At 43.8% G+C, this 27,912-nt stretch overlaps 1 protein-coding gene across 1 annotated transcript; it reads left to right on the top strand.

The window, feature by feature from the left end:
- Positions 1–494: 494 nt before the first annotated feature.
- On the top strand, positions 495–22,666 carry DNAJC8 (DnaJ heat shock protein family (Hsp40) member C8). The gene is made up of 9 exons (XM_024766815.1): positions 495–609; positions 2,929–3,030; positions 12,166–12,222; positions 14,744–14,810; positions 15,329–15,423; positions 16,996–17,067; positions 19,760–19,851; positions 20,724–20,799; positions 21,848–22,666. Exons 1-9 carry the CDS (start codon positions 532–534, stop codon positions 21,968–21,970), a joined length of 762 nt encoding a protein of 253 aa, XP_024622583.1. The 5' UTR covers positions 495–531; the 3' UTR covers positions 21,971–22,666.
- Positions 22,667–27,912: the final 5,246 nt, after the last annotated feature.

Raw genomic sequence — 27,912 nt, 5'->3', positions numbered from 1 at the left:
AAAGAAATTGTGTTATACACATGTGATGGAATACTATTAAGCCATAAAAAATAATGAAGTAATGATGTATGCTATGCCTTGAATGAACCTGGAAAACATTATGTTAAGCGAATGAAGCCAGACACAAAAGGTCACATGTTGTATGACTGCATTTATATGAAATGTCCAGAGTAAATAAGTCCATAAGGACAATACACAGATTGGTTGTTGCCAGGGGTTGAGAAATATGCGTACGAAATGTTGATTAGGTGCCGGGTATCCTTTTGGGGCCATGCAACTGTTCTGTAACTAGACAGAGGTGATGGTTGCACAACACTGTGAATGTACTAAAGGCCACTGAATTGTTCACTTTAAAATGGTTAATTGTATGTCACGTGTATTTAACCTCAGTTTAAAGAAGAGTTTACTTAGATTGGAAGTGTCTGGCTGGGCTGCGAGCCCTTTAAGAGTCACAAGGGGGAGAGACGGACCTGTAAGAAGACGTGAGGTAGCGCTTGCGCAGAAGAGTCACATGGTGGCTGGGCCGGGGAAATGGCGGCTCCAGGAGAGAGCGGGGCTTCGGGTGGCGGCGGTAGCACGGAGGAGGCATTTATGACCTTCTACAGTGAGGTGAACACAGAGTGAGGGATGGCGGCAACGGGGCGACCCCGCTGGAGTTACGATCCCAGCCGGCGAAGGCAGTGGTCCTTCTGGCGTGGACCGTTGGGCAGCCCGTCCTCTCTGGCCTTTGGGGCGGTGGGGTCTTCGGGAGTGTGTGTGCATTTCTTCCTAATATTGCGGCGCAGAGATCCCCTGGACGACAGAAAGGGGCGGGGGTCCGGCGTCTGCGGGGAGGCGGCGATCGTGGCCAACCAAGTGCTTGGGCGCGCGCAGAGTTCCCCAGGTCCGCGTAGTCGGGGGCTGGCAGCGGCTGGGAGGCTGGGCCTTCCTGGGGGCGACTTAACCGGGTTGGCCCCCGTTTTTATTCTCAACGGAAGCACTCTCTACTCTTAGTTATCTGTAGTGAGTTTTCCTGGTAGTTATTTCTGCCATTAGCGAACGCTAGGCACTGCATTTTGCCGTGTAGGCGTTATCTCCCTTTTACAGATGACAAACCTGAGGTTTAGGGAGGTGAAATAATTTGTGCTGGGTCTTAGAGCAGATGACAGCTCGGTATCATGTTGGGAGGGAGTGAGTTTGGTGTGAGCCTCGTTTACTATCACATCTCCAGCGCGTAGAACGTAGTAGTTGCTTAATAAATATTTGTTGAGTAAACGAATGAATGAATAAATGAAGAAAAGAATGGCTTTTGGAGTCAGAGGACGTCGGATTGGATTCGTGCAAGGCAGTTAACGTGACTGTGACAGAATTCTTTCAAGCCATTGATTTTGCAATCCTCAATTTCCACGTTTGTAGAACGAAAGTTAATATTAAAACAAGAGTTTTAATGAGGGTTAAAGGGTTTAATGTATAAGAAAGTTTCATGAAATATAAAGCAGAAGCATCTTTGTAAGAGTTAAAATAAGGCTGAAAGTGGACCTCTTTAGGTTGGCATGGATTTGAGGAATGGAGTTGCTCCCCACCTGGCTGTGAGTTACTGAGAGTAAAGCACCATGTCACATTTCATCTTTTATCTCTGGTAGTTGTAACAGGGCTTGTTACATAGTGGTTTCTCCAAAATATTAAGTTTAAAAGCAAATTAGTATGTCCATTTATAGTCTGTGCTTTCAGAATGTCTAATTCACTTGAAAGTGTTAATGCACTAGTACCAGTTTACTGGCTTCTCATGAGTACTCAGCAGTTATAGTGGAACTTGTTTTAATTACTCTTTCTTAGTTAAAAAAGAAAAGCAATCCTGTTTTGTTTAATTTAATGAGAGAAAGTGTCTAAAGGAGGACCCTTTAATCATCATTAACTAATATTTACTGAGCACCTGATATGGTCTAGTGTACTGTTTAGGTCCTGGAGAAATGGTAGTGAACAACAGAGAGAAAAATCCTGTCTTCATAGAGCTTTCATTCTATTGAGAAGGATAAATAATGAATAGATGTACAATATACTGTCAGGTAGTGATAAGTGCTATGAGGAAAAATGAGTGGGAAAAAGAGAGTGGGGGTAGGGGCATGCTATTTTACAAAAGAGTGAAGAGGGAAGATGCTGAAATGGATTAGCTTTTTATGTTACTGAGATCCTTTCCAAATCCATTTTGGCCATAGAAATAAAGATGGTATATATAACATGCCAGAGATTCGTTCCAACTAAAATTTCAGTTCTGACAGTGGCACCAAGGATGTTTTCCTGGGACTACCTGGTGCTTGTTCTCTTTAGCATTGTGTTCGGGTCAGGGATTTTTCTAGCTATCAGAGTTAGAAAGGCGGAGTTATTTGCTCCCTCCCACACACTTTTTTAGTGCTGCTTTGGGTGTATATTTCAGTGTAATTGTATTTTTCTTTTCTTAAAAAGTTGTAAATTAATGTGAACATTGACAAGTACATCGTTCATCATTAGAGGGGAAGCTCTTTGAAGGCAGTGGCTGTGACTTACTTATTTTTGAATCTTCTTGCTGCCTTGCTCTGGCGTCAAACTGTTGGGCTTAAAATTCTGGTTTATAAATTGGGTGATTGGGAAAAAATCTGGTTTACAGGTTGGCTGGTTACGAGTCAGTTGACCTAACTCTCAGTTTTCTTATCTGCGAAATGGGGATAATAGTGGTACTTACCATATAGGATTGTTGAGAGGAATAAACACCTGTAAAGTTTTTACATTATATTAAAATTCAGTAAATGGTAGCTGTTGTAATTATTTCTCAAAGTGTTTAGCAAAATACCTTGAACGTGTAGACACGCAAATAAATGTTTACTGAACATGTCTGTGAGTAACTTGTTAAGATGACAATTCAGAGTTCATTACTGAGCTTTACTAATGAGGTTTTTATCTCCTTTATTTTAGGTGAAACAAATAGAGAAGAGAGATTCAGTTCTAACCTCCAAAAATCAGATTGAAAGATTGACTCGTCCTGGTTCCTCCTACTTCAATTTGAACCCATTTGAGGTGAGGTATCTGATGTTGCTGTGGCCCTTGATAGGGAGCTTTACTGCAGGCAGACTTACCTCGGAACACACACCTAATTTGTACTATGCATAGTTGGAGTTGAACTTGGGTGGTTTATTGTGAGCAGAGCTTGCTCTCATCTTTTAGTAACCCAAATATATATGGATTTATTTTCAAATGTGAAGGAACAGCTAGACTTGGTAAATTTAGGGTCTTTGATTTAATTTGTTAGTTAAAACTTTTCTGTTTCACCACAATAAAAAAAACCTAACAACCCAAAAGTGTTCACAAGATTATAGACAAGCAAATACAATTTTTAGCTTCCTTAGTTTTATAACTTTAAATATTTCCTGATTATAAAAGTAAATCATATTTCTAATAAAAATCAGAAATACAGAAAAAGCAAGAATAAAAATCATGTATAATCGTACCTAAGAAAACACCTGTTTATGCTCCAACTGTTTTTAGTTTTATTTAGAAACAAAGAGGGTCATGCAGTTCATGCTGTTTTATTTTATTTTTTAAAAGTTTTTTTAAATATATAAATTATTTAAATTTTTGACTGTGTTGGGTCTTCGTTGCTGCGTGTGGGCTTTCTCTAGTTGCAGTGAGTTGGGGCTACTCTTTTTTTTGGGTGGGGAGAGCTTCTCTTGTTGTGGTGCGCGGGCTCTAGATGTGCAGGCTTCAGTAGTTGTGGCTCACCGGCTCTAGAGTGCAGGCTCAGTAGTTGTGGCACACAGGCTTAGTTGCTTCGAGGCATGTGGGATCTTCCCACACCAGGGCTGGAACTCCTGTTCCCTGAATTGGCAGGTGGATTCTAAACCACTGTGCCACCCAGGAAGCCCCATGCTATTTTATTTTATTTATTTATTTTTTTGAATTTTATTTTATTTATTTATTTTTATACAGCAGGTTCTTATTAGTTATCTATTCCCATGCTATTTTAAATGCTGTATTGTTACATAAACTATTTTTATACACTTTTTAAAGCCTCAATTATTTCAACAATTCCTTTATTGTACAATAAACTAGTTTCTAATTGTCACAATTATAAATAACTTTGAAACGAATATTGTTACATTTTATAAAAAACACTTATTGAGCAGTTATTAAAGAAACCCCTTTTCTCCATTTTATTGTGGTAAAGTATGCATAACGTAAAATTAACCATTTGAACCATTTTTAGGCATACAGTTAAGTGGCATTAAGTACATTCACAGTGTTGTGCAATCATCATCCCTCTCCATTTCTAGAAGTTTTTCATCATTCCAAACTGAAACTTCAAACCCATAAAATAATAACTCTCCAGCCCTCCTACCCCCAACCCCTGGTAAGCTCTATTCTGCTTTTTGTCTATGAATGCCTATTCCAGGTGCCTAATACAATGTTTGTTTATGTCTGGCTTATTTCACTTAGTATAGTATTTTCAAGATTCACCAATTGGGAGCTTCCCTGGTGGCGCAGTGGTTGAGAGTCCGCCTGCCGATGCAGGGGACACGGGTTCGTGCCCCGGTCTGGGAAGATCCCACATGCCACGGAGCGACTGGGCCTGTGAGCCATGGCCGCTGAGCCTGCGTGTCTGGAGCCTGTGCTCTGCAACGGGAGAGGCCACAACAGTGAGAGGCCCGCGTACTGCAAAAAAAAAAAAAAAAAGATTCACCAATTGTTTCTGTTTTTTTGAAGAACATTTTTCATTTTAAAACAATCCCAGATTTGCAGAAAGGTTACAAGTAAGTTGTCAATATGACACCCCATCTCCCTGAAATACTTTAGTGTATTTTCCAGCGAACAACATTCTCCTACTGAACCACAATATCACAATCAAAACCAGGAAATAAAGGTTTTTTTTTTTTTTTTTTTTTAGGAAATAAATGTTGATGCATTTATTTTACTATGTGATCCTCAGACCCCATTCAAACTAGCTAATTGTTTCAGTGATGTCCTTTATAGCAAAAGGATCCAGTCTGGAATCTCTGTTACGTTTAGTTGTCATGTCTCATTAGTCTCCCTCAGTCTGGAACAGTTCCTCAGTCTTTCCTTGACTTTCATGACCTTGGCATTTCTGAAGATTACAGGCCAGGTATTTTGTAGCATCTTTCTCAACTTGAGTTTGTTTGATGTTTCTTCACATTAGATTCAGTTTATGCAATGTTGACAGGAATAGCATAGAAGTGGTACTGCATTTTTCTCTTTGTAACCTGTAAAGTGGTACGTGATTTTGATTTATCCTGTTATTAATGATATTACTTGATCACTTAAAGAGGTGCCTACTAGGTTTCTTCATGAAGTTAACTTTTTTCCCCTTTGTAATTGGTAAGTATTTTATGAGGAGGTACTTTGAGAATGTGTGAATATACTGTCCTTATCAAAGTTTCAGTTTATTCATTTGTCTGTATAGACTTGGGGTTTCCTATTTTATTCAATGGGTTATAATTTGATATTACTTATTTCGATGCTCAAATGTCCCAGATTTGACCAGTAGGTTACTTTTAAGCCTTTCCTGTCTTTTTGATATGTCTTCATCATTCTTCGATTACTAGGCACTCTTGTACTTTTCCTGACCCAGCCTGGAATTAACCATTTCTTTGAGGAGTTCTGATTCCTTTTAATGAAGAATGATATTTAGAAATCAAGATTTGGATGCTAGGTATACCCATTGCCATTGGGATGTCACTACTCCCAGACCCTATTGGTAGACAGAGCTAGGGAGTGTGTGTGTGTGTGTGTGTGTGTGTGTGTACATACACATACACGTATTACATAAAAGTTCAATCCAACATCACAGGGTTTATTGTAGGGTTTTTTTTCTTTCCATGTTCATTGTTCCCTTCTCTGAGAAATCTGCCTCCCACTGTCTTTAATATATATATTTACTTAATTGATCCTCCTGTATGACTCTGATCTCGATCTCCCATTGCCATTCCTTCCCTCATGTGAATGACCTCCTCACCCTGCTTCACTCTGACACCAACACCAGGTTGCCTCACTATGCAAAAACCTTTCTCCCCACACCTGAACTCCAAACTCCAATGCCAGGTCACCCTTTGGTGTGGGTATGTTTCTCACCTGGCTCTGCCTCCCTGTGCCTGCCCTCCACCCCCGAGAGCTCTCTTCGTCCCTCTTGGGCTCCAGCATCCTCCGCACCAAGCAGGCATGCTTCCTTCCTACCCTGCTCTGGTTTTGACACCCTGTGTCAGGCTACCTTCCTCTGGGAACACCCTCCTCATCTTTATTGGGTTCTGACTCCACACTCCAGGTCCCCCCTTGCATGGAGGCCCTCTTCACTCTGCTCATGTTCAACTGTCTGTGCCAGTTGTACTTGGGCTCCTACACCTCAAGTTGAGCTGCCCTGTTAATATTGGATGCTCTCCTACATGGGCACCCACCTCACCAGGCACAGGCTTCCACACCCCATGCTAGGCTTGGGCTTTGTGGAGATGTCCTTGCTTGGGCTCCTGCACCCTGTGCCCTCCCATATTGACAGTCTCACTCTGCTTAGGTTCTAACACCCTATGGCAGACCACCTGTCCATGGAGGTGCCCTCCTCAACCCACTTTGGCACTTTATGTCAAGTTACCCCTCTGTGGATGCTCTTCTCACCCTGTTGGGGCTCCAGCACCACATGACTAGCCGACACTCCTCGTGTGGTTACTGTCTTCTTTGTCCCAGATGGGCTCTGACACTGCTCTGGGCCATCTTGACTCCTCACGCAAAGTAGATGTCTACTTCGCCTGGCCCCACTTAACATATTTGAAAGGGAAGAGGAAGATGAAAAGCTTAAAGAGTATTTAGATATGATTTTGGGGAGAGCGTAGGGGGACATAATATGTTTGAAAGGTGATAAAGAATTTGATGGTATGTCCTTTCTGTTTAGTCATATATATATATATTTTAATATTTATTTATTTGGTTGCACTGGGTCTGTAGTTGAGGCATGCGGGCTCCTTAGTTGTGGCATGCAAACTCTTAGTTGCAGCATGCATATGGGATCTAGTTCCCAGACCAGGGATCGAACCCTGGCCCCCTGCATTGGGAGCATGGAGTCTTATCCACCGCACCACCAGGGAAGTCCCTCGTCATATTTTTAAATTGAGATAGTGTGTACTGGGGAAAGGGGACACATGATCATGTAACTTACCCATTTATTTAAGATAATTAGTGTTTCCTGTGGAGATCTGTTGATGAGGAGTAACAGATTGTTGGGACCAGTATGAATGCTAGGATTTTACTGTCCTACCAGTTAATGTGGTCTGGAACTTACTGCCCCATAGCTCCTGTCCTGATTATAGGAAGTGTGTTTGTTTTTTAATTTTATTTATTTTTTTCACCTCGTGGCATGTGGGGTCTTAGTTCCTTGACCAGGCATTGAACCTGGGCGGTTGGCAGTGAGAGCTCGGAGTCCTAACCACTGGACCACCAGGGAATTCCCGGAAGTGTGTTTGAATGTGTAAAGAATATGGTAAGGTTGACAAACTTGGGGAGGTGCCACATTGTGTTTGAGTGAGCAGGACTCCATCCATGACTGTCCGTTAGAACTTTTGTCTTTTCTCTTTCATACAGATATGCTAGCCACTTTATAGGATGGGTGTCATTGTCTTTTTTTTAATTGAAGTATAGTTGGTATGCAGTGTTGTGCCAGTTTCAGGTGTACAGCAAAGTGATTCAGTTATACTATATATACGTGTGTGTGTGTATTCTTTTTCAGATTCTTTTCCATTATAGGTTATTACAAGATATTGAATATAGTTCCTTGTGCCATATAGTAGGTGCTTGTTGTTTATCTGTTTTATATATGGTAGTGTGTATCTGTTAATCCCAAACTCCTAATTTAGCCCCAAGCCCCTGCCAGTTGTCTTCTTACAAAGTTGGTTTTTGACCCTGAGTCAGGGTTAGGTGTTCCTAGCAATTTAGGAAATCAGTAACTTCTGTTTTTTCATGCAACAACTACTGAGACATCTAAATGAATCAGACTTTTCTCCAGAGGTAAGCAGACTGGTTTTTTCCTACTAAGGAGAAGTGATGCAGTAATAGCTGTCCTCTTGGCTATAAATTGAAATGCGAATAGTTGTCCTATATACTATCTTCCTGAGCAGCAGATAGAAAAGGGACTCTGATGGGTCTTATTACAGGAATCCTAATCCAGGGGGCATTTCCCCCCCTGCTTCCTGCCATCACTGCACTATTTGGATGCATTTCTAACCTTCAGCCATTTTCTGAACATCTTTCTTATGCATTCTACAATTGTTTTTAGGTTAAGGGCCTTCCCCTACTTCCTTCCATAAGCTTAGATGAACCTGTGCGCCTGCTCAGCCCTGCCTTTTTCGTGTTGCTTTTTTCTGTTTAACTTTATTTTTTATAAAGATTTTATTTATTATTTATTTATTTATTTAATTTATTTTTGCGGCAGGCGGGATGCGGCGCGAAGGCTTCTCTCTAGTTGTGGAGTGCAGGTTTTCTCTCTCTAGTTGTGGCGCGCAGCCTCCAGGGCACGTGGGCTCTGTAGTTTGCGGCACGCGGGCTCTAGTTGAGGTGCGCGAGCTCAGTAGTTGTGGCGCGTGGGCTTAGTTGCCCTGCAGCATGTGGGATCTTATTTCCCTGACCTGGGATCGAACCTGTGTCCCCTGCATTGTAAGGTGGATTCTTTACCACTGGACCACCAGGGAAGTCCCTCTATTTAACTTTAAAGCCCCAGAAGGCAGCACCACAGACTTCGTTTTCTGTTTATCTTGTTTAGCACGTTGGAAAGAAAGGTGTTTATCTCACAGGATTCTGGAACCTGCACGTTATTAACAGGTCAGAGAGTTCAGATGTGACCCAAGACTGGATTCCTCTTTCAAGCAGAAGATCCTAAAGGAGACTGTGGCGGTTTGTTTGAGTTCAGGAACTTATATAAATGCCACAGTCAAGCATTTTTGTTTCTGTGTGATGATTTATTAACTCTCTGAGGTCCAAGACTGTGGATTTTTCTTTGCAGTATCCCCAAAGCCTGAGACACAGTGAGAGTTCAGAAAAATCTTCCAAGAATCTGAACAGACCTGTGTGCTTCCTTAGAGCCATATTGGTTATATGGTATTTATCATTTTGGTAAGAATTATTTGTGACTTGTCTGTTCTTTCCCTTGTGGACCTTAAATTCTATGAGGACAGTAGTGAGCACAGGATTCTCTGAGAACAGTAGTGAGCACAGGATCTAGCAATCCCAGGTGCTCTATAAGTTTGTACTGAATGTATAAAACTGGCTTCAAAGGGGTTTGGGCTGCAGGTATAGGCCCATTGTCTTCACTGTGTTTCATGGCCACATATGGCACCTCCAACTCTTAACGGTAGAAGAGGAGTCAGATTAGCTAGCTTTGAAGGCACTCAGTGAATATATGTTGCTAGTGATCAGTACACATATGATATGACCCTTGGAAAAATAACTTTTGTTGTGTGTGTGTGTGTGTGTGTATATTTATACACACCCTCTTCATTTTTGCCACATCATCTGAAAGTAAGCTGCAGACATTGATGCTTTATGCCTAAGTGCTTTAGCATGCATCTCCTCAAAACAAGAACACATTTCCACACAACCACACGCCATTACCACACCTAGGAAAAACCACATTACTGCAGTTCAGCAACATCATCTGGCATAAAGTCCACACTCAAATGACTCCAATTGTCCTAAAAAAAATCTCAATTATAGCTATTTTATTTTTTAACCTGGGAACCAGTCAAGGTTTATGAATTACATTTGGTATGATTAGTTCTAGGCTGTAGCTTTATTGAGGCTTTTTTTTGTGTGTGAAGGTGGGATGATTTCCATCCTTTCACATTCATTTTGAATACCTTGTTGGGTTTGTTGGACTTTGGTTTGTTCTAGTACATTCCTTTTCCCCAGAACCAAGGAAAGGTAGGGTTCTCCTCTGAATATTTGTGTATGTACAGTTACCTCCCTTTGTCTGTAAATCGTAATGTGGCTGCAGTTTTTCTTTTGAGTGACTTTTCCCTGCTTCCTTTCTTCCTTGGGAAGGTATGATGGGGCGCACTCACTCTTGAAAAGTCTTTGTTTTAAAGTTCTTCCTTTTCCCTCACCCCAGTTGTATGCCTGACATTTGAGAATGGGTATGCTCTTGTAGTAACCTTCAAAAGTCTGTTGAATGCAGGGGTGATTCAGCTTCATTGCCTACCAATAACTGCGGCTGTAGGTGGGCTGTTTGAATGTGTTGAAAGCTTGCTATAAATCTTGACATTACTTGTTGTCAAGTTTTTCTAAGACTCTAAACATCTGACTAAGCTTGGCAGATTACTTTTCAGTTTTAATTTCTCTGGTATGTAGTTTTCTTTTATAAATTTATTTTATTTTTGGCTGCGTTGGGTCTTTGTTGCTGCGCACAGGCTTTCCCTAGTTGTGGCAAGCAGGGGCTACTCTTTGTTGCAGTGCGCGGGTTTCTCATTGCGGTGGCTTCTCGTTGCGGAGCACAGGCTCTAGGGGCATGGGCTTCAGTAGTTGTGGCATGCAGCTCAGTAGTTCTGGCTTGCGGGTTTTAGAGCACAGGCTCAGTAGTTGTGGCGCATGGGCTTAGTTGCTCCGCGGCATGTGGGATCTTCCCGGACCAGGGTTCGAACCCGTGTCCCCTGCACTGGCAGGCGTATTCTTAACCACTGCGCCACCAGGGAAGCCCCTGGTATGTATTTTTCAAGATTTCTTACTTTTTTTTTTCCTCTTTGCCCCCTTTACTAACTGATCATCAGTTCTATTAACTTCAAGTGCACTTATTTCTGACCTCTGTCATCATTCCTTACCAGTGCATCTCAAACTGTAATATGATTGAGATCACCTGGGGATCTTGTTGAACTGTTGATTCTGATTCAGTCACACTGAAGTGGGGCCTGCTCTTCTGAATTTCTAACAGACCTTCTTACCCTCTGCCCTTCAGCACCTTCTTCACACCTTGAATACTAAGTACATAAATGTTATTAGGTGCTATGTTGAATCCATGGACTACACTATGAAATCCTCTGGTTTAATTGTATGTCTTATAATAAAGTCTTCTTTGAAAAACTCTTATTATATGGTAATTTAAAAAAATGTTTCCCCTGCTTATTTATCTTTGCATTTCTAGTGTATAGCAGCATGTTCAGCAGGTAGTAGCTGCTATGTAAATGTTTGAATGAATGTGTGTTTTTGTGGTGAGGGAATCAGAATCCTTGATGACAAATGTCAACGCCAGGATACCCAGGGTTGGAGAAGAATGATAAAACTTATCTTTAAAACAGTGTTGCTCAAAAAATACAGACTTTGCTGTCATTTGACCGTACCCAATTCTAATAAGTTCGACTGAGCTGGAATCAGACTTTCCTAGAGTGAACCCCTGGCATGGCTCTCAGATTTCCACTCTGGGTTAAGAACTGTTGAGCCATGTAAATTATAACGTCGAGCCAAGTGGACATTTCTCGATTGAGATGAAAATCAGCTGTGGGGGAGCTTTATTTGAAGATCTGCAGTTCTCCCTCATTAAAAAAAATCAGGTAGCCAGCCTAATTATTTCCATGTTGAGTTGCTGTACTTTCTCCACATTTGCAAAGGTAAGTAGAGGGTGGGTACTTTTCTTAATGAATGAAGGAGAAAGGCAACATTTTTCTCATGGTCTGTAAACATGTCCCTGGGTGTAGGGTAATTTATTATTTTTCTGATGGAGTGAAAGAAACCACTGAATTAATTTGAGAACCCTGAAACACTATAGCTATTATTCTATTATTGGTTTACTCATTTATATTTCTTGAACATTTTTTAGAACTGTATGTCAGGTACTGTTATAGAATGCTGAGTACTGTTCTAGATGCTGATTATAAAATGTATAATTATTAGGCATCTCTTAAATCTATAAATTCTTTTAATCTCTTTTACAGTTTTGATTTTTTTGTTGTTGTTGTTCGTTTGTTTTGCGGTACGTGGGCCTCTCACTGTTGTGGCCTCTCCCGTTGCGGAGCACAGGCTCCGGACGTGCAGGCTCAGCGGCCATGGCTCACGGGCCCAGCCGCTCCGCGGCATGTGGGATCCTCCCGGACCGGCTGTGTCCCCTGCATCAGCAGGCAGACTCTCAACCACTGCGCCACCAGGGAAGCCCTACAGTTTTGATTTTGATTCTTCCAGGTTCTTCAGATAGATCCTGAAGTGACAGATGAAGAAATAAAAAAGAGGTTTCGGCAGGTATGATTCTATATTCCTGTAATAGGTGGAGTTTGAACCTTTTAAAAATGTATTGAGTGCATGATTCTCTTAGGACTTGAGGGTTATTATCAGGGCATTCTATTATGACTTTTGGGCCAAAATTTAATCTTTTTTTTTTTTTTTTTAAGGCTATATAACTCTGAAAAAAACTTACAGTGACATACAAATCTTAAATAATTTAATGACCACAGCTTACCTGTGAATAGGATGAATTTTACGTCCAAATAGAATCTCTCCAGTTCCTTAATTAAGAGAGAGAAGTACAAGGTAGAGTAGTAGAGCTTACATGGAGTCATACTTATCAGATCCCCTGGCTTCCAGGAGATTCATAACAGTGTTTTATTTTTAAGTTCATTTAACAGTGTTGAATGATTTTATTTTTAAAGTTCTATTCCTCAATAATTTTATCTTTTGCAAACATGTGAATACGCAAGATACTTGGTTTAATATAGAGTGCTTTCAGGAAGTTCTCTGGGAAAGGAGATCCACAGCCTCTGATCCTTGCCCATTCTGATATTTAATAACTCGAGCTGCAGGGTTTTATAGTAGCCTTTTAAAACACCCTTCCAGTTTTGACAGCTGAGTAACCCCCCAGCCTTTTCTTCTATGAGTTGAATAATCATACGCCCTGTAATGTCTTTGCAAATTGGATTTTCTGTATATTTCATCTTTTATTTTTTTAACTTTCCTCAACTTATATCTTTTATATACTTCATATTTTATTAGGGCCTGACCAGTGCTGAATATATTCTCAGCTCCTGCATGACAGACTTGTTAATATCCAGTGTTATGCTTGCTTTTTCAATACAGTCATTGCCTCCACATTGCTGACTCATAATCGTCTTCTGATCTACTATTAAGCCAAGGTGTTTTTATCTTTGCCTACTCAGTCATTTCCCATTATATAACTTCATAGCTTTTTTGCTTCCTGACTTCTTCTCTGCACTTATATTCAGCTTTTTCCCCTTCTTCTAAAATTTCAAGTTTTCTAATGTAATGCGTTAGAAATCTTTCCCAACTCAATAAGCAGTCATTCAAATTCATAGTCAAAACTTTTAGACTATTTATGTAGCTATATGAAGAAGTCAGTAAGAGTTCTTATTTAGTCATTAATAGAGCCTAATAGTTAAGAGTGTGGGTGCTGGAGCTGTATGACTTGAGTTTCTGTCTTGGCTGTACCTCTTACGAGCAGTGTGAGCTCTGGCAAGTTACTTTCAACCTTCCTGTGCCCTGTTACCTCATTTGTAAAATGCATGTAGTGATGGTGGCTGCCCCTGGGGTTTTTATAAGGATTTGAATGAGGCAACACACCTAAAGCACTTAGAGTAGGTCTTGGCCTATGGTATGTCCTCTTCATGTGCTAGCTGTTGCCATTGTGTGTTAGTATGCTAAGTTCTTTACTCATTATCTCATTTCATCCTTACAACAACCCAGTGAGATATAGGTATACAGTATTGTCCCACTTAGAGAGGAGGAAACTGAGGCGGAGATAGATCAAGTGAATTGCTCAAGGTCTCACAGCTAGCAGGTGATTGAAGTTGAAATTGGAACCCGGGATTTTGGCTCCAGTAATGCTGGATTTAGCAGTAGATCCCTACTTGATGTCATCCCCGAGCACAGTCCCTCTGTTCAAACTGTTTCTGTCTGTCAGTGATAGTAGGTCAGTGGTTCTTAACCCTGGCTGTCTGAAAGGATCACCTATGGAGGTTTTTGCTTTTTAACTTTTTGTTATAAGAAATTTTTGTTATATTTTAAAAAGAAAGAATAAAACAATGAAAGCCCATATATTCACCATCTATATGCAGCAGTTCCCTTCATTAACTGTATATGTATTTTTGGCAGAACTGTAAATTACAGACACTGTGATACTTCACCCCTAAGTACTTAAGCAGTTATCCCACCAAAGTAAAAAAAGGACATATTCTTGCCAAACTGCTTGTCACACCTAACAAATTAACACTAATTCCTTACCATCATCTGATACCCAGTCTAGTAGAGGTTTGAAAAGTACAGATGCCAGAGACTGATTCAGAAGCTCTCAGGCTGGAAAGTAGACCTCTGTATTCCTAAAAATCTGCACAGGGTTGGAACGCAGCCAGAACTGAGAGTCACTGCTCGATATTAGAAGTTCTTTTAGGAAAGAGGTGATATCTCAGACCTGTTTAATCCTCTGGAGTGCTCCATATAAGAAACATAAAAGGAACTTGGTACTTTTTGTTCTTTCCTTCCCCCTCCCAAATTATCACAACATCTTCATAATGCTAGGCTTCCATTTGTTCTCAAATAAATGTTTTCCATCTGTGCAATTACCTGTTGGTACTTGAATTTTATTAAGGACTAACACTTCTGGGCATTTTATGATATTTATTAATTTTAAAAAATGCTTCTGGCTGGCAGTTTTTGCCCTAATGAGAGCTTTTGGTTGTAAAGAGGCACAGTGCAGGCGAAGAGTTACTAAACGTTCCTCTTATTGACAAAGCTATCTCTTCTCTTATTATAGTTATCCATATTGGTACATCCTGACAAAAATCAAGATGATGCTGACAGAGCACAAAAGGCTTTTGAAGGTATTTGTATATTTACCTGCTTCTGAGTAACATATTGTCAGTGCTCCGGACTAACTGTTCCTAGTCCTGGATCAAGAAAAGAATGTTACAGTTTTGTCTTCTGGTCATGAAGAAGCTGTGGTTTTCAGTAGAACGGTTGTCATGCAAAGCAGAATGTTGCTGTTTAGAAATAGACCTTAACTTTGGTTTGTTAAAACTTTTATGTGCCAACAAAGATTGTTACTGCATAGGATCATTTTTTTTCCTTTGAACATAAAAAATAATTGGAAGAATTTGATCACTGAGTTAAATCTAGATGTGGTGTATTTAACCTTGAGCATATATTTACTTTTTTTCCAAGGCTCTCAAGGAAAATCATTGCTGTAGTTGTATGTTTTTAAATTAGTTTAACAACAGTAAATGATTTAACAAAGTAGGGAATGCTTTTAGACGGCACAAGTCCATTTACACTGCCTGAGTATAGTTCAGACTTTGAGAGGGTGTTTGCAGAAACAGTTAATTTCAATGTTTTGCATTAGCTGTGGACAAAGCTTACAAGTTGCTACTGGATCAGGAACAAAAGAAGAGGGCCCTGGATGTAATTCAGGCAGGAAAAGAATACGTGGAACACACCGTAAGTATTTATAGTGCTGCTGTGTTTACAGGAAGTATTAGTAAGCCTTGGGCGCCTTGCCTTGTAGGAGGGTAAATGTTAACATTAACGTAGCAATGCCTGACTGGCCTGACGGGCCTGACTGCTCCTGTGGTCTCCACCACTTTGCTGTGGTGGTCATGAACAGTGCGTGCCTTAATCTGGCATTCACTCCTAGAGCTCAGGATAAGTGGCCAGGACGCTGCTCCTACCTCTTTCCCTAGCAGTCCCTTGTTGTGGAAAGAGGGTTTTTCTTGCTCTCTCATCGCAGTACCCCATTCTGAAAGTGGAACAGTGGAGCAGCCGTGGTGCTGCTTGACCCTGGACCTTTATTCTTGTCTCTGTGAAAGGGTTGAAACAAGGGCTTGAGAAAGGCTGGCAAGGGGATGTGAGTAAATATTAAAAAAAAAAAAAAATAGGACGAGATACATGTCTGTATTAATAATAGGGTTGGGAAGGACTCAATTGAAATAAATTCAGTTTTAGCTGTCTTTATGTTTTTCCATTACCTAAATCTCCCGAGTGGTGGGAAATGTTAAGACAGCTTCCTTGAGTTAAGAAAGGTCTTTGTTTTATGTTTTTAACTTGCTAGGGCAAGAATCTTGAGGCTGTTTTATAAGAGCAGTTTCAATTGGGAGTGAATGTGTATGTGACCTTTTCTTTGAAGAGCTTTGGAATCTGTAACAACTATATTACCAATAATAGTAACGAGGCCAATTTAGATGAGGGACTTGAGTAAAAAGAGGAGACAGACTGCCATAACTGTGTCTTGCTGGTCATGTGTTGGAATTTGAGGGCCAAATTCTGGTAGAAACCAGAAAAGAACCTGACAATTTGTCCCTGAATTATTGTGATAGTTACCCCTTCCTCTGTATTTTACCTGTAAAGGAGCCACCCTCAGGCTTTCTGACCACAGGGTGGCAGTAAGGCCTTTTTGAGCTTGGAAGGCACTTGGCTTTTTGCCAGACTGAATGGTAATTTAATGGAGTAATGTCATTCTTTTGTGAATGGATATATTTATTTTTGGGGGGAATCTCAATGGTGGCCAAAGTGATGAAAACGTCAGTTAATGTGTTGTGAAGATCGTTGGTTTAAGGAGGTTTCACTGAAAAGTATCCAGAATGCCGTTGCAGAGATGCCAGAAAACAATCATATTGGATGCTGCAAATTCTGTAGCTTCTTTAAAACTTGACAAATGTACTTTTTTTTTTTTTTTTGCTATTAACACATAACCACAAGCCATGAAAGATAAATGCATAATCTGTTCAATGTATCAGAGGCTCTTTGGATCTGGCCTAGGATCTGATAAGTTGGGGACAACTCCCCAGCCGGTCCCCTTGTGTTGGATTTTAGATGAGGTTAGAGAAAGGACCCCTGGTTCCTAGTGTTCTTTGATTGCGTTGCTGTTTTGGAGGGGAGGGGAGTGGCTTATCTTTTTTCGATGCAAACTTTTTGTTATACCTGTAGAAAAATGCACATATTCTATGTGTGCAGCTTAATGGATATTCTCAAAGTATGAGCGCTCATTTTTTGATGGAAAAAAATTCTTTTTAGGTGAAAGAGCGAAAAAAGCAATTAAAGAAGGAAGGAAAGCCTACAAATGTGGAAGAGGATGATCCTGAGCTGGTAAGTTAAATATGGGAAAAACCACCTCATCTTGTGTGGATGGGTTCACTGATTGGTGGGTTAAAGAGAGGGAAGCTTAAGGAATGTTGCATACATGCTAGAAACATTTTCACTTAAAATATTAAAATGTATATTCATTCTCCTTTTTGAAAAATCCACCTTTCTTTGGACATAGGGCTATGGCCTTTCCTTTGAGGGTTTGTCTGCTCATTGGAGTTCGCAGTAGACTTTATTTTATAAAACACACAGAGCATTATCCATAGTTTCTGCTTTTAATTTCTTTTGAAGAACATTGAAAACTTAGGTACCTGTGAAGCAAAGCAAGAGCAGAGTCCTAGATTGTTTCTTCAGTCTTTTCCAGATGTCTCACGGGTACCTAATTCAACAGTGGTTATTTTTAGGGACTTGTGTTTGACTCTTTCTAAAGCATTCCACTTAGTTTTAAAAGGACCAACAAGCATTTATTTTCATAACCACACTCATCAATTTCTGTGGTGTTTAAATCACATAAGTACAGTAGTAATTGCAACTGGGATAGACAGCTTTGGGAGCAACCACAAATGACTCTTGGTAAACAGCTGTCTACAGCCACGGGTACCCATTGTGCTACAGGTAATAATGTGCTTCCAGGGAAATGGCAAGCATCTGGTTTTTTTTTTGTTTGTTTGTTTTTTTAATTTTTATTTGGTTGGGCCAGGTCTTAGTTGCGGCTTGCGGCCCCCTTTGTTGTGGCATGCAAACTCTTAGTTGTGGCATGCATGTGGGATCTAGTTCCCTGACCAGGGATTGAACCTGGGCCCCCTGCATTGGGAGTGCAGATTTTAACCACTGCACCACCAGGGAAGTCCCCAAGCATCTGTTAATCCTGTGGGTTCTTCAGTGGGGATTGGTTAAGAGAGAGATTCTACTTATGTATTTGTGTCTGATTGCCTCACTGGCCTGAAAAATTTTAAGTCATCTTAATCTTGCCTCAAGTTAGGTCAGTAAATAACTTAATCCACATGCTTATTTTAAAAGATTTATAGAGGAGCAGCTGTCTTACTGCTGCTGGAAACTGCTTACTGGAAACTTCCTATCAACTTCTTCCATCAGTGATTTTACTAACAGCAACTGGTCCCCTCTTCTGTTTGGTAACACTGCTTGAGAACTGTTAGGCCATCTTTTCCACTAGCCACTTGTTTGAGGTTTACTCCATTCCAGTATTTTAGTTTTTTTTCTCCTCAGCCTTACTTTCCCTTCCCTTTAATTATCCTTTTTAGTCTTTTCTGAAGACCCTCTTATAAATATTCCTTGCTCCTCCTAAGTTGTTAAGAACCTTAACTTTTTTTAGTTGTCTTTTTTTCCTGCTTATAAAGGAACACATGCTAATGCTAGAAAATTTGGAAAAAGCAGAAAAATATAAAAAATTAAAATCACCAGAAACTGTTCATCCAGGAGCTTTTAAAAATATTGAAATATTCATTACAGATTCCTTCATCTCTTCGATGTTTGTCCTTACTAGGGGCTGGAGTTTGTCAGCATTGCTTTCATTGAGCAGTGCCTGGGAGGTAACAGTATTAAAGAGAAGTGACATTAATTTGGGGATTCCTTTACTTCCCCTTTTTTCATATGTCACTCTTGCTCCATTGTCTCTGATTTTCGGATATAAATCGTATGAAATCTGCATGATGGGTTAGTTTTTATATTTCTTTGTATATTTAAAATATATTTGGGGGAAAACGTTTTAAAGATAAGAGATTTGTTTTCTATCTAATGCTGTGTTACCTGTTTCTGCCAACGTAAGAGTCAGAATATAAGCTCAGCTGCATACAACTGAGACCCCAAATGACAGTGGTTTGAACAAGTCAGTGACTTTTTTCTCTCCTGTGTAGTAAGTCTTTGGGAAGATGGCTGCTGGACTGCGTGTCACTCAAGGACTCAGTGTCCTCCTTTCTGTGGCTCTGCCAACAAGTGTGTTGCCTCCATTCTCACAGTTTAGGATGTGTCATCACCTCACCCATGTACAAAGAGCAGGAAAGAGGAATAGGGCGGGAGGGATAAGTGTGCTCCCTCTAAGAACACTCCAGAAAGTTGCTACATCACTTTTCCTTATAGCTCATTAGCTAAAACAAGTTACATGGCCACGCCTAGCTACAGAGAAGCCTGAGAAATACAAGCTTTTGCGCTGGGTGGCCATGTGCTTTAAGATAAGGGAGTGTACAAGAAGGTAGAACACGTCATGGGGCGAGGATAGGGGACGACTAGTATCTCTGCCACAGTTGGGAGACTCCTGAGACTAGTCTGATAGCACCTGCATATCTCCAGTACCTCTCTTGGTGCCTAGCTCAGAGTAATTATAAAATATGTGTGAAAAGAAAGAATGAAAGTTATTTTTGGAAGTTCTTTGGAAGAAAGGGCCCTCCAAAATTTCAATGGTTGTGATAAGTGGGTAAAATTTTTTTTTCTCTTAATTGGTGCTTTTTACCAGAGCAAGGCTTCTCTGTATCATCTGAATGGTGAAAGTGGAAAGAGCTCATAGGAGGATGTGTTATTTATCTCCCAGGAGAGAGCCAGCATCCTGAAGTGGTTCTCTCTGGAGAGTCTTTTTTTCCTTGCTGGTCTAATCTGCTTTTGTCCTGGGCTCCATCTAAAAATATTTGATTCAGATTGCTGGTAAAATATTTACTTTGTTTTCTTCTTAATTTTTTTGTAGTTCAAACAAGCAGTATACAAACAGACCATGAAACTCTTTGCTGAGCTGGAAATTAAAAGGAAAGAGAGAGAAGCCAAAGAGATGCATGAAAGGTATATATTAGTATATTCGTTTAAGCCATGTCTGCATACCTAGATTAACCAAGATGGTCTTCGGAGATTTTCCTGGTGAAGGAATTGTTATAGTACATTGTTTAAGAGACTGTGTAAAATAGTTATCTGAAACAGCCAAACTTTTGAATCACTAGGGTAAGGAATTCTCTCTGACTTTTGGGAAATATTGGATAGGCCTGTCCTTAGGGAGTTTATAATCAAGAGTGCTGTGTGTTTTCTTCCTGATTTCCTGGAGTGAAGTAGGCAGTTATTCAGGCCAGAGCCTTTTGTGTGACTAGTGGCTGCAGCTTTGGTGAGTATGTAGTGTTGTACAGCGTAATCACTTACAGTATATTTGTTGCCGGGAAGTAGGATTTCCTTTGCTCATCAGAAATCTTGAGGTTAATTTAGTTTATGTACTTTGTATTGCTGATTGGTGTTTAGCAATAACTAGGTTTTGCTAGTTGGGGTTGTGTGAAATGGCCTTGTTTTAGGGTAGGGTTTTGTCCAGAGATCCTCTTGAACAAGAACCTCTGCTATTGTAATGGTCACTCTACTGAAGTAAGGTGGCCTGGGTTCTTGAGATGGCAGGGACTGGGCCTGGAACCTCCGATTAGTGCTGGCTGGGCTTTGACGACCTTGTCTGTCTCTCTCTGTGACAGGGCTATCTGTATCTTGCCCCACAGTCTCATCTGCATGTTTTAGAATGACATTTGTGCAGTGCTTTGAGCCCTTTCCAGACAGCCGTCTTTGGAGAACTCTAGGGAATTGGTTTACTTTATACGCTTGCTTTTGTGGGGAAATGCCTAACTTGTATGGTTAACACAGTCTCCAGGTATCATGTAAATCCTATGGCCTGGTTTTCCTCCTAGGAAGCGACAAAGGGAAGAAGAGATTGAAGCTCAAGAAAAAGCCAAACGAGAAAGGGAGTGGCAGAAAAATTTTGAGGTAAGTTTCCAAGGTGGCCAGGGACTCTTATTCCAGAGTAAGAAAACTTCCCAGCATAGAAGCTTGATTCCTGGGCATTGCCAGGACTGACTGGGGTGGACAGTCGGGGAAATGGCTTATGTGGGGAAGAGCGGGGGCTTTGGGGACTGAGTCCTGGCTCAGCCACCTCTGCGCTCTGTAGCTTGGCAAGGGCATGATAGGCACAGCTGCCAAGTGGGCTCAGGAGCAATGGTTGACACCTCTAATTTAGGGGGTAAACGTGGAGTAGAGCCCTATTTAGCGGTCTGTTAGTAGAAACCGAGGTTCTTGTAACCCTGGTGTCCTGCCTGCAGAGAGACTTAAGGCTTGATTCCTCGTTGACATCCTGGTTATATCCTTCAGGGGGTCAGCCAGTTTCCTGAATTGAGCACCATTTGGTCTTATCTTCTGTAAGATTTAGGACTCAGGGTAAGGATTGGCTAACCAGCGATGATGGCTTTGTTTCCGTCCCACTGAGTGAATGCACAGAGAGAAAATGAGTAGGCCCCTCGGTAAGGGGGAGGGATCCCAGTGGCCCTCCCAGCACAACTGGCCAGGCATTGTGCTGGCTTCGCGCCTCCATCCAGGTTTTAAGGGGCAGAAGGAAGGGGTGGGGGAAAGAGCGGCTGTACTGCTGGCAAGCCAGATGGCTTTGATAAAAGGATGCCACCTCTGAGCCCTGGTGTCTTCGTTTGTGAAATACCAGTGGCGCGACACACCGCAGCTTTTTGTGAGGGCTGGGAATAGCGTGTGCGAAGTGTCTAGCCCAGGTTCCCAGCAAACGGTGGCTTTGTTGTGATGAGTATTATTTGTCTCATCCTCCTTTCCGGCCTGTAGCTTATCCTGCCTTCTAGGGGTGGTATGACCCTTTCCTGGGCCCATGGAAGGGGCAGAAGAGCTCTTGCTCTGTTCTACTCTTGGATTATTCCAGAGGACTGGGCTGGGCCGAGCTGGGCTACAAGGCGGACGGCAGAGCAGGCCCTTCCATTCCCTAACTGGTTTCCTCACCTCAAACCTCTTCTGTGCTTAGGAAAGTCGAGATGGTCGTGTGGACAGCTGGCGAAACTTCCAAGCAAATACAAAAGGAAAGAAAGAGAAGAAGAACAGGACCTTCCTGAGACCACCCAAAGTAAAAATGGAGCAGCGTGAGTGACCGCCTGGGGTCACAGCCACAGAACCTTCCCTCACCTGTCTCCCCTCCTGCTTTGAAGGACTCATTCTTTCCTCCCATTTTCACCCCAACATAGAGTAGTATTTGCTTTTTAGTCCATTTTGTTTTCAATACAATTTAATATCGATCAGAGTAATTCTTTTGTACATTGAAATGAGGGGCTCGGTTTAAAAAGAAACCTACCCCTACCCCTAGACCAACCGGGATCTGGAAGGTGCCACCATTGGTGCTGCCTTCTCTTCCCACAGCCTGTAACTTAATGTTTTGTACTTCACTGAATTGTGATGGTTAGAAACTTCGTGTATAGTTTGTGGAAATCATCCAATTAAACATATTGCTTAAAATGGTGTTGCCATGACTTCAGAGACAAGCCTGGGCCACCTTAGGAAGCCCCTTTCCTTCAGTTGCTTGCTTCTGGGTGTGGCATCCTTCGAAGCCCCAGATCAGATAGGAAGGCATTGGACACACAGAGCAGTCGCTCGATGTCCTGACGTCCCGTGGTGTTTGGCATGTGCTTCCCGTCTGACTGGCCAGTCCGTGTGGCCTGAGGCTCCAAGCCACCCAAACGTGTTCCCTTTCCGAAGAGCTAGCCGTCCTCCCTCCAGGGCCGCTGTGTCCTAGCCTGTCTGCGCTTGTTAGTGGTAATGTTCTGTATGTGTAATAAATTTTTATACCCGAGCCACTGGTGTACTGTTGCTCAGGTAGTTTTCCACGGGTGAGTCTCTTGTCGGGCTTGGCCCATCCGCAAAATGCTTTCGAGTTGCGTGGACCTGGCTTCTGACCCCTTACTTGCCGAACCCTAATTTCTTCATCTGCAAGTGGGAATATAGATCAATGGCAGCTTTCAGGGAGGATTAGGTACGGCATATGTAAGGTAACTACCATAGTGCTCAGTGGGTGTTGCCAGGATTATTTCTGTGCAAAATGAAAATACTGATTATTTTGAGGATTAAATGAAATAACGTATGGAAGCATCCTGCTTACGGTATATACTCCAGTGTCGTGCTGGCTGTGAGAGACAGGACCAGCCCTTGGGAGGGACATAAGGTGAAAACTAGAAAGGTGACACCTAAAATGTGAAGACAGGAGAAGCTGGCTGACTTGAAGCCAGACTTTTGCATTGTTTTGTAGATGGGTAAAGATGTCCAGTAGTCACAGAGGTACAATGTCTTGTATCAAGAGATCCTGCAACTTTGACTTGCTTCTCTGTGGGAGGGGACAGAAGCTTGCGTGTCTTACTGTCCTTCCCAGTGCAGCTAAGCGAGTCCAAACTGCAGATGGTTAGACCGCAGGGGGCGGGTGGGAGGGGTTCTGGCTAAAACCTGACCGAGGCAGAGAGAGGGAACAGTTTAGTCACCGGCGGCGGAATGACACCTGTCAGTGAGGGAACGCTGAGGGAATGCTGATCGTCCTGGGCAGGGAGGTGCCGCCCACCTCACTCCAGGGTGTGTGTGTACACACCCACCCCTTTCTTAGAGCTCTGCCAGCTCATGAGGGCCAGGCCCTGTCTTTGTCCTCCAGGAGGTTGTACCAGTGATCAGCTACTGGTATGCTTAGGCACTCGACAAATACGCTGGCTTTGGGATAAAGTGGTGAACACCACGGGTCCCTGCTGCCGACCGCATCCTACTGGGGCGTGTGGATGGTGAACCGGTGCAAAGCTCATGAGAGGCACGACGCGTCCACTGCTTCGAGGAGGGGGCCTTTGATCCTGTTCTTAGCGGCCAGGGAGTGTTTCCGGGAGGAGGTGACCTTTTCAAAGTCGGATGTTTTCAGCTGCAGGGAATAACTAGCGTAAACGATTTGGGCCTGTTTTCTCACATAAGTATGGTGGCAGGCAGCTTCAGGAACCAGGCTCTTACTCAGCTTCTCCCTCCTCTCAGGAGGGCTTGTCATCTTCCAGGTGTAGTGCAGAGTCTCAGAAGGTGGTGACTGCACCACACCCCATATCAATTGCCAAGCGAAAGAAGTCATCCATGAAGCAAAACTTTCCCCCAAAGGTGTCATTGGCCCCAAAATGCGTGACGTGGCCACCTCTAACTGTAAATTTGGGAAAACAGCAAAGGATAATGCGCAGGCCCTAGACCAGGACTTGCCCCTTGGGACTGGACACCAACTGTTTCCAGTAAAGTCTTGTTGGCAAGGAAGGAAGAAAGGGAGATTGCCCAGCATAGGTGAGGTAGGACTTGAGGGGAAGATGTTTCCATCAGAGGGAACAGTGTGTGCAAAGACCTGGAAGTAAGAGCATAGCACATTCTTGGAACTGAACACCCTTTGTCACGCCTGGAGCAGAGAAGTGGGGTGAGGTGAGACCAGGGAGATGAGAAAGTCATAATAAGGAATTTGGGTTTCAGCCGTGACATCCCCTTTTCCCAGATGGCCTAACGCCTTCCCGTTTCCTTTCTGGCACACGATAGCCACAGACCCACTTGGAAAGTCAGCAGTGGTCCCAGCCCATTCCCATAACCCTGCTCAGAGCCATCTTTTCAGCGATGACCTGGCCCGCGAGAGAGGTGTGCGTTGGGCAATGTACATTGGGCACTGAACCAGCTGCGTTGCTCAAGATGCCTCCAGGGTGTCTCCGTGGCAGCTGGTTCATCCCCTTCAAGGTTGAGGGGCTCCTTGGGCAGGGAAGGCTGGCTGGAGGAGCGCCAGGGCCCAGAAAGAGCGGGAGGCTGGATGAGACACTTCACTCCTCTTCCTGTGGTTTGCTGTGAATAATGGGGACGATCCCAGTACTCTCACACCTCCCAGAGGGCAGCTCATTGCTGCCTGTGGGCTACCGCGGGCTGAGCCAGATGGGTAGGGGTAGCAGCCGGGCATTTAGGCCTCAGCTTCCTCACGTGTCAAGTGGGAATTGTCCCTTTAAAACGAGGTGTAACCACCAAAAGCATCAGTCCAGACATCCCACCCCCGTGGCTGGCCTCTCAGTGTCAGTCTGGGGCCACCACAGCTGGGCCCCCCCTTCCAGCCCTTCTCACAGGCCCCAGTGGAGGTTGGAGTGTGTGTGTGTGTGTGTGTGTGTGTGTGTGTGTGTGTGTGTGTGTGTGGTGGCGGGGGTGTGGTTGAGTCTGGGCCTGCACTGGCTGGAACCTCAGGGAAGCAGGGTTCGCCCTCTCCATTTCCTTCTCCCTTTCTGCAGCCCCGCATTCATCCTAGCACATCTGTTTCATCTGTCCCCTTGCTGGAGGTCATCCACACTCCTCATTATTTGATTTAGGAATAGTGGGAACGTCCGGCAGCCCTGAGGAAAGAGCTCAGAAGGGCCTGGGAGTCACCTTGCCAAGCACCTGCTCTGCCCCTGACTGGCTTTGTAATCCTGGCCAGTCATTTTGCCTCTCTGGGCTTTAGCTTCCTCTTCTTTAGTAAAATGAGGGTAAAAATAGCTCCTCTGTCCCTGTTCCGTGAACTCAAGTAAGATTCTGTCTATTGTAGAAAGAACAAACCTTGCAAGTGGAGGTGACAGGCCTGTGTTTGGTGTCAGGCAGACTGGAGTCTTGAAACTTCTCTGAGCCTCAGCTTCCATCATCTCTTAAATCTGTTGCCCTGAGGGTTAAGGAGATCAGGGAACCCTCTGCCCAGCACAGCGGGGTGCACAGTGGGTACTCCTCTCCGTCCCCTCCTCCGGCAGGGTGGTCCCTGCTCCAAGATTGGGTGGAAGAGCAGAAAATGGAGGACGCCTGGGAAACTTGTTAAAAAACATTCTCGGGACTTCCCTGGTGGTCCAGTGGGGAAGACTTCGCGATCCCAGCGCGGGGGGCCTGGGTTTGATCCCTGGTCGGAGAACTAGATCCCACATGCATGCCGCAACTAAGAAGCCCGCGTGCCGCAATGAAGTTTCCGCCATGCCACAACTAAGACCCGGCACAACCAAAATAAATAAATAAAATAAATAATAAATAAATATTTTAAAAACCCCACAAAGAAACATTCTCTGGTCTCCCTGACGATTCTAATTCAGGATTCAGGCTGGAGGAGACAGACAGCTGGATCTTTAACGAGCCCCTGGGTTAACCCCACCAGCACTGGAACGTCAGGCAGGGACAGTCAGTCCACCGGGAGGTAGGGGGTGGGGAGAGCTTGGGTTCTGCTACAGATGCCAAAATCCTTGCCCTACACCTGTGGCTCAGAGCAGGTAAGCATGGCTAGAAAGAGCTCTTAGGTAATGGGGCTCTCCTTGCCCGGTCCCTGGCTCCCTCCAAGCCTGCTCTGACGTCCTACCTTGGAATCACCTGGGTACTTGTTAAAAATTCATTTCCTTGGCCCCATGACTAGCACTGCTGATTCAGAATCTCTCTTGAAGTAGAATCTGAGAACCTGCTTTTTTTTTTTCCTGTACGCGGGCCTCTCACTGTTGTGGCCTCTCCCGTTGCGGAGCACAGGCTCCGGACGCGCAGGCTCAGCGGCCATGGCTCACGGGCCCAGCCGCTCCGCGGCATGTGGGATCTTCCCGGACCGGGGCACGATCCCGTGTCCCCCGCATCGGCAGGTGGACTCAACCACTGCGCCACAAGGGAAGCCACTGCTTTTGTTTTAAACCTTCATTTTTAACAAGTTCTCCGACTGAGCCTGATGTGGAGAAAGGATTTGACTTCCAGTTCTGGGACACCAGGCAGGAACTTGGGTAAATAAAGTGATTTTCACTTACCGAGTTCCTATTATGTGCCCAGGTGTCATGCCAGGTCTAACAGAGGGAATATGTGTGGCTGTTACTGACCCAGGACGCTGAGGCTCTGAGCGGGCTACAGCTGAAGACCAGAGGCAGCAGTCAAAGCCCGGTCTCGTAGATTCTTAGCGTTAGTGTTTGAGAATGTCCACCTATGCCAGGGTCCAGTTTGCTTCTCTCTGTGGCCTGACACCTCTGCTTCCTGCTAAGCCCAATCTGATATTTCAGGGAGATGGAGGTGGAGATAAGGAGTAACTCTCAGTGCAGAATGCGCAGTCGGAGCCCAGGCACAGTCCTAGGCTTTGACAGAACTCTGGTGCTTTGCCATGGTCAGACTAGGTACTCCTCAGAGCAAGGATCTATCTTCCCTCTCAGACTGGGGGTCAGGAGAGCCGGGTTGCTGCATCTCCCCTCACATGGGGCTGGCTTCAGGAGGCAGAATTTTCTCTTTCCTAACAGACTGGGCATCCCTGAGGGCAGGCTGTCTCCTCCTTGGCTGGGGGCACTTGTGGGCAGGTTGTCACAGCCATTGGACCGTGGCTTCCTGTGGGCAAGACTGGCTGTGCGTCCTCTCAGACAGGGGTATCTTCTGAAAGCAGCTTTGGGCGTTTTCTAGCACCGTGGGGCTCGCTGGATTGGGGCAGCACCCACTGAAGCTCGAGCTCCTGAAACAGGGCTGAGCCCTCCCTAGGTCAGGGCCCATCTCCCCCTCAGACCAGGAACCCAGTTCCTCCCTTCTCTACCAGCCCAGGCCTGGCCCTTCCTCCCAGAGGGGCTCTGCATTAGATGGACCAGCCCAGTGTTGCTGGCTGAGCTCATGTGCAGAGAGAGAGAGAGAGAGAGAGAGAGAGCGCGCATCCCGGCTGGGTGTGAGTATTCTTGGTGACCTTGGAGTTGGGGCCCCACCCAGGGAGCTGGCTTCCTGGCCTTGTGCTCACCCAGCAGAGCCTACAGGCAGGGCTTCCCTAATCCTTCATCCGCCACTGCTAACCGGGGACAGCAGCCTCAAGTGAGTCACGCACCTGGGTCTGGGCCCGCCTTCTGCCTCCTTCCTGTTCCTTCCTCGCTTCCTGAGCTCCCTGAGAAGCCGGCAGGAAACATGCTCTCGGCGGCCCCAACCTCCCCCTCGGCCTCTTGTCGCCTCCTAGACCACTGTCCCTGCAGTTCCTCAGGTAAGAGGCTGGTGGCCTGGGTGACAGGGTCAGGTTTGGCTACTTTGTCTGGCTGCTCTGCATAATCCTTGAGGCGGGTCAGGCTC

This window comes from Neophocaena asiaeorientalis, unplaced genomic scaffold, assembly GCF_003031525.2.
Source record: "Neophocaena asiaeorientalis asiaeorientalis breed wild unplaced genomic scaffold, Neophocaena_asiaeorientalis_V1.1 scaffold79, whole genome shotgun sequence".
Lineage (NCBI taxonomy): Eukaryota > Metazoa > Chordata > Mammalia > Artiodactyla > Phocoenidae > Neophocaena > Neophocaena asiaeorientalis.
The sequence above is the reverse complement of the archived record's forward strand: the minus strand, read 5'-3'. Positions and strand labels throughout refer to the sequence as shown.

What these genes read in the sequence shown, in the direction of transcription:
- DNAJC8 (XM_024766815.1), top strand. Translation starts at nt 532, where the DNA reads ATGGCGGCTCCAGGAGAGAGCGGGGCTTCGGGTGGCGGCGGTAGCACG. An exon ending in TAAAAAAGAGGTTTCGGCAG is followed by an intron (nt 12,223 to 14,743) that starts GTATGATTCTAT and finishes CTCTTATTATAG; the next exon opens with TTATCCATATTGGTACATCC. An exon ending in GCCAAAGAGATGCATGAAAG is followed by an intron (nt 19,852 to 20,723) that starts GTATATATTAGT and finishes TTTTCCTCCTAG; the next exon opens with GAAGCGACAAAGGGAAGAAG.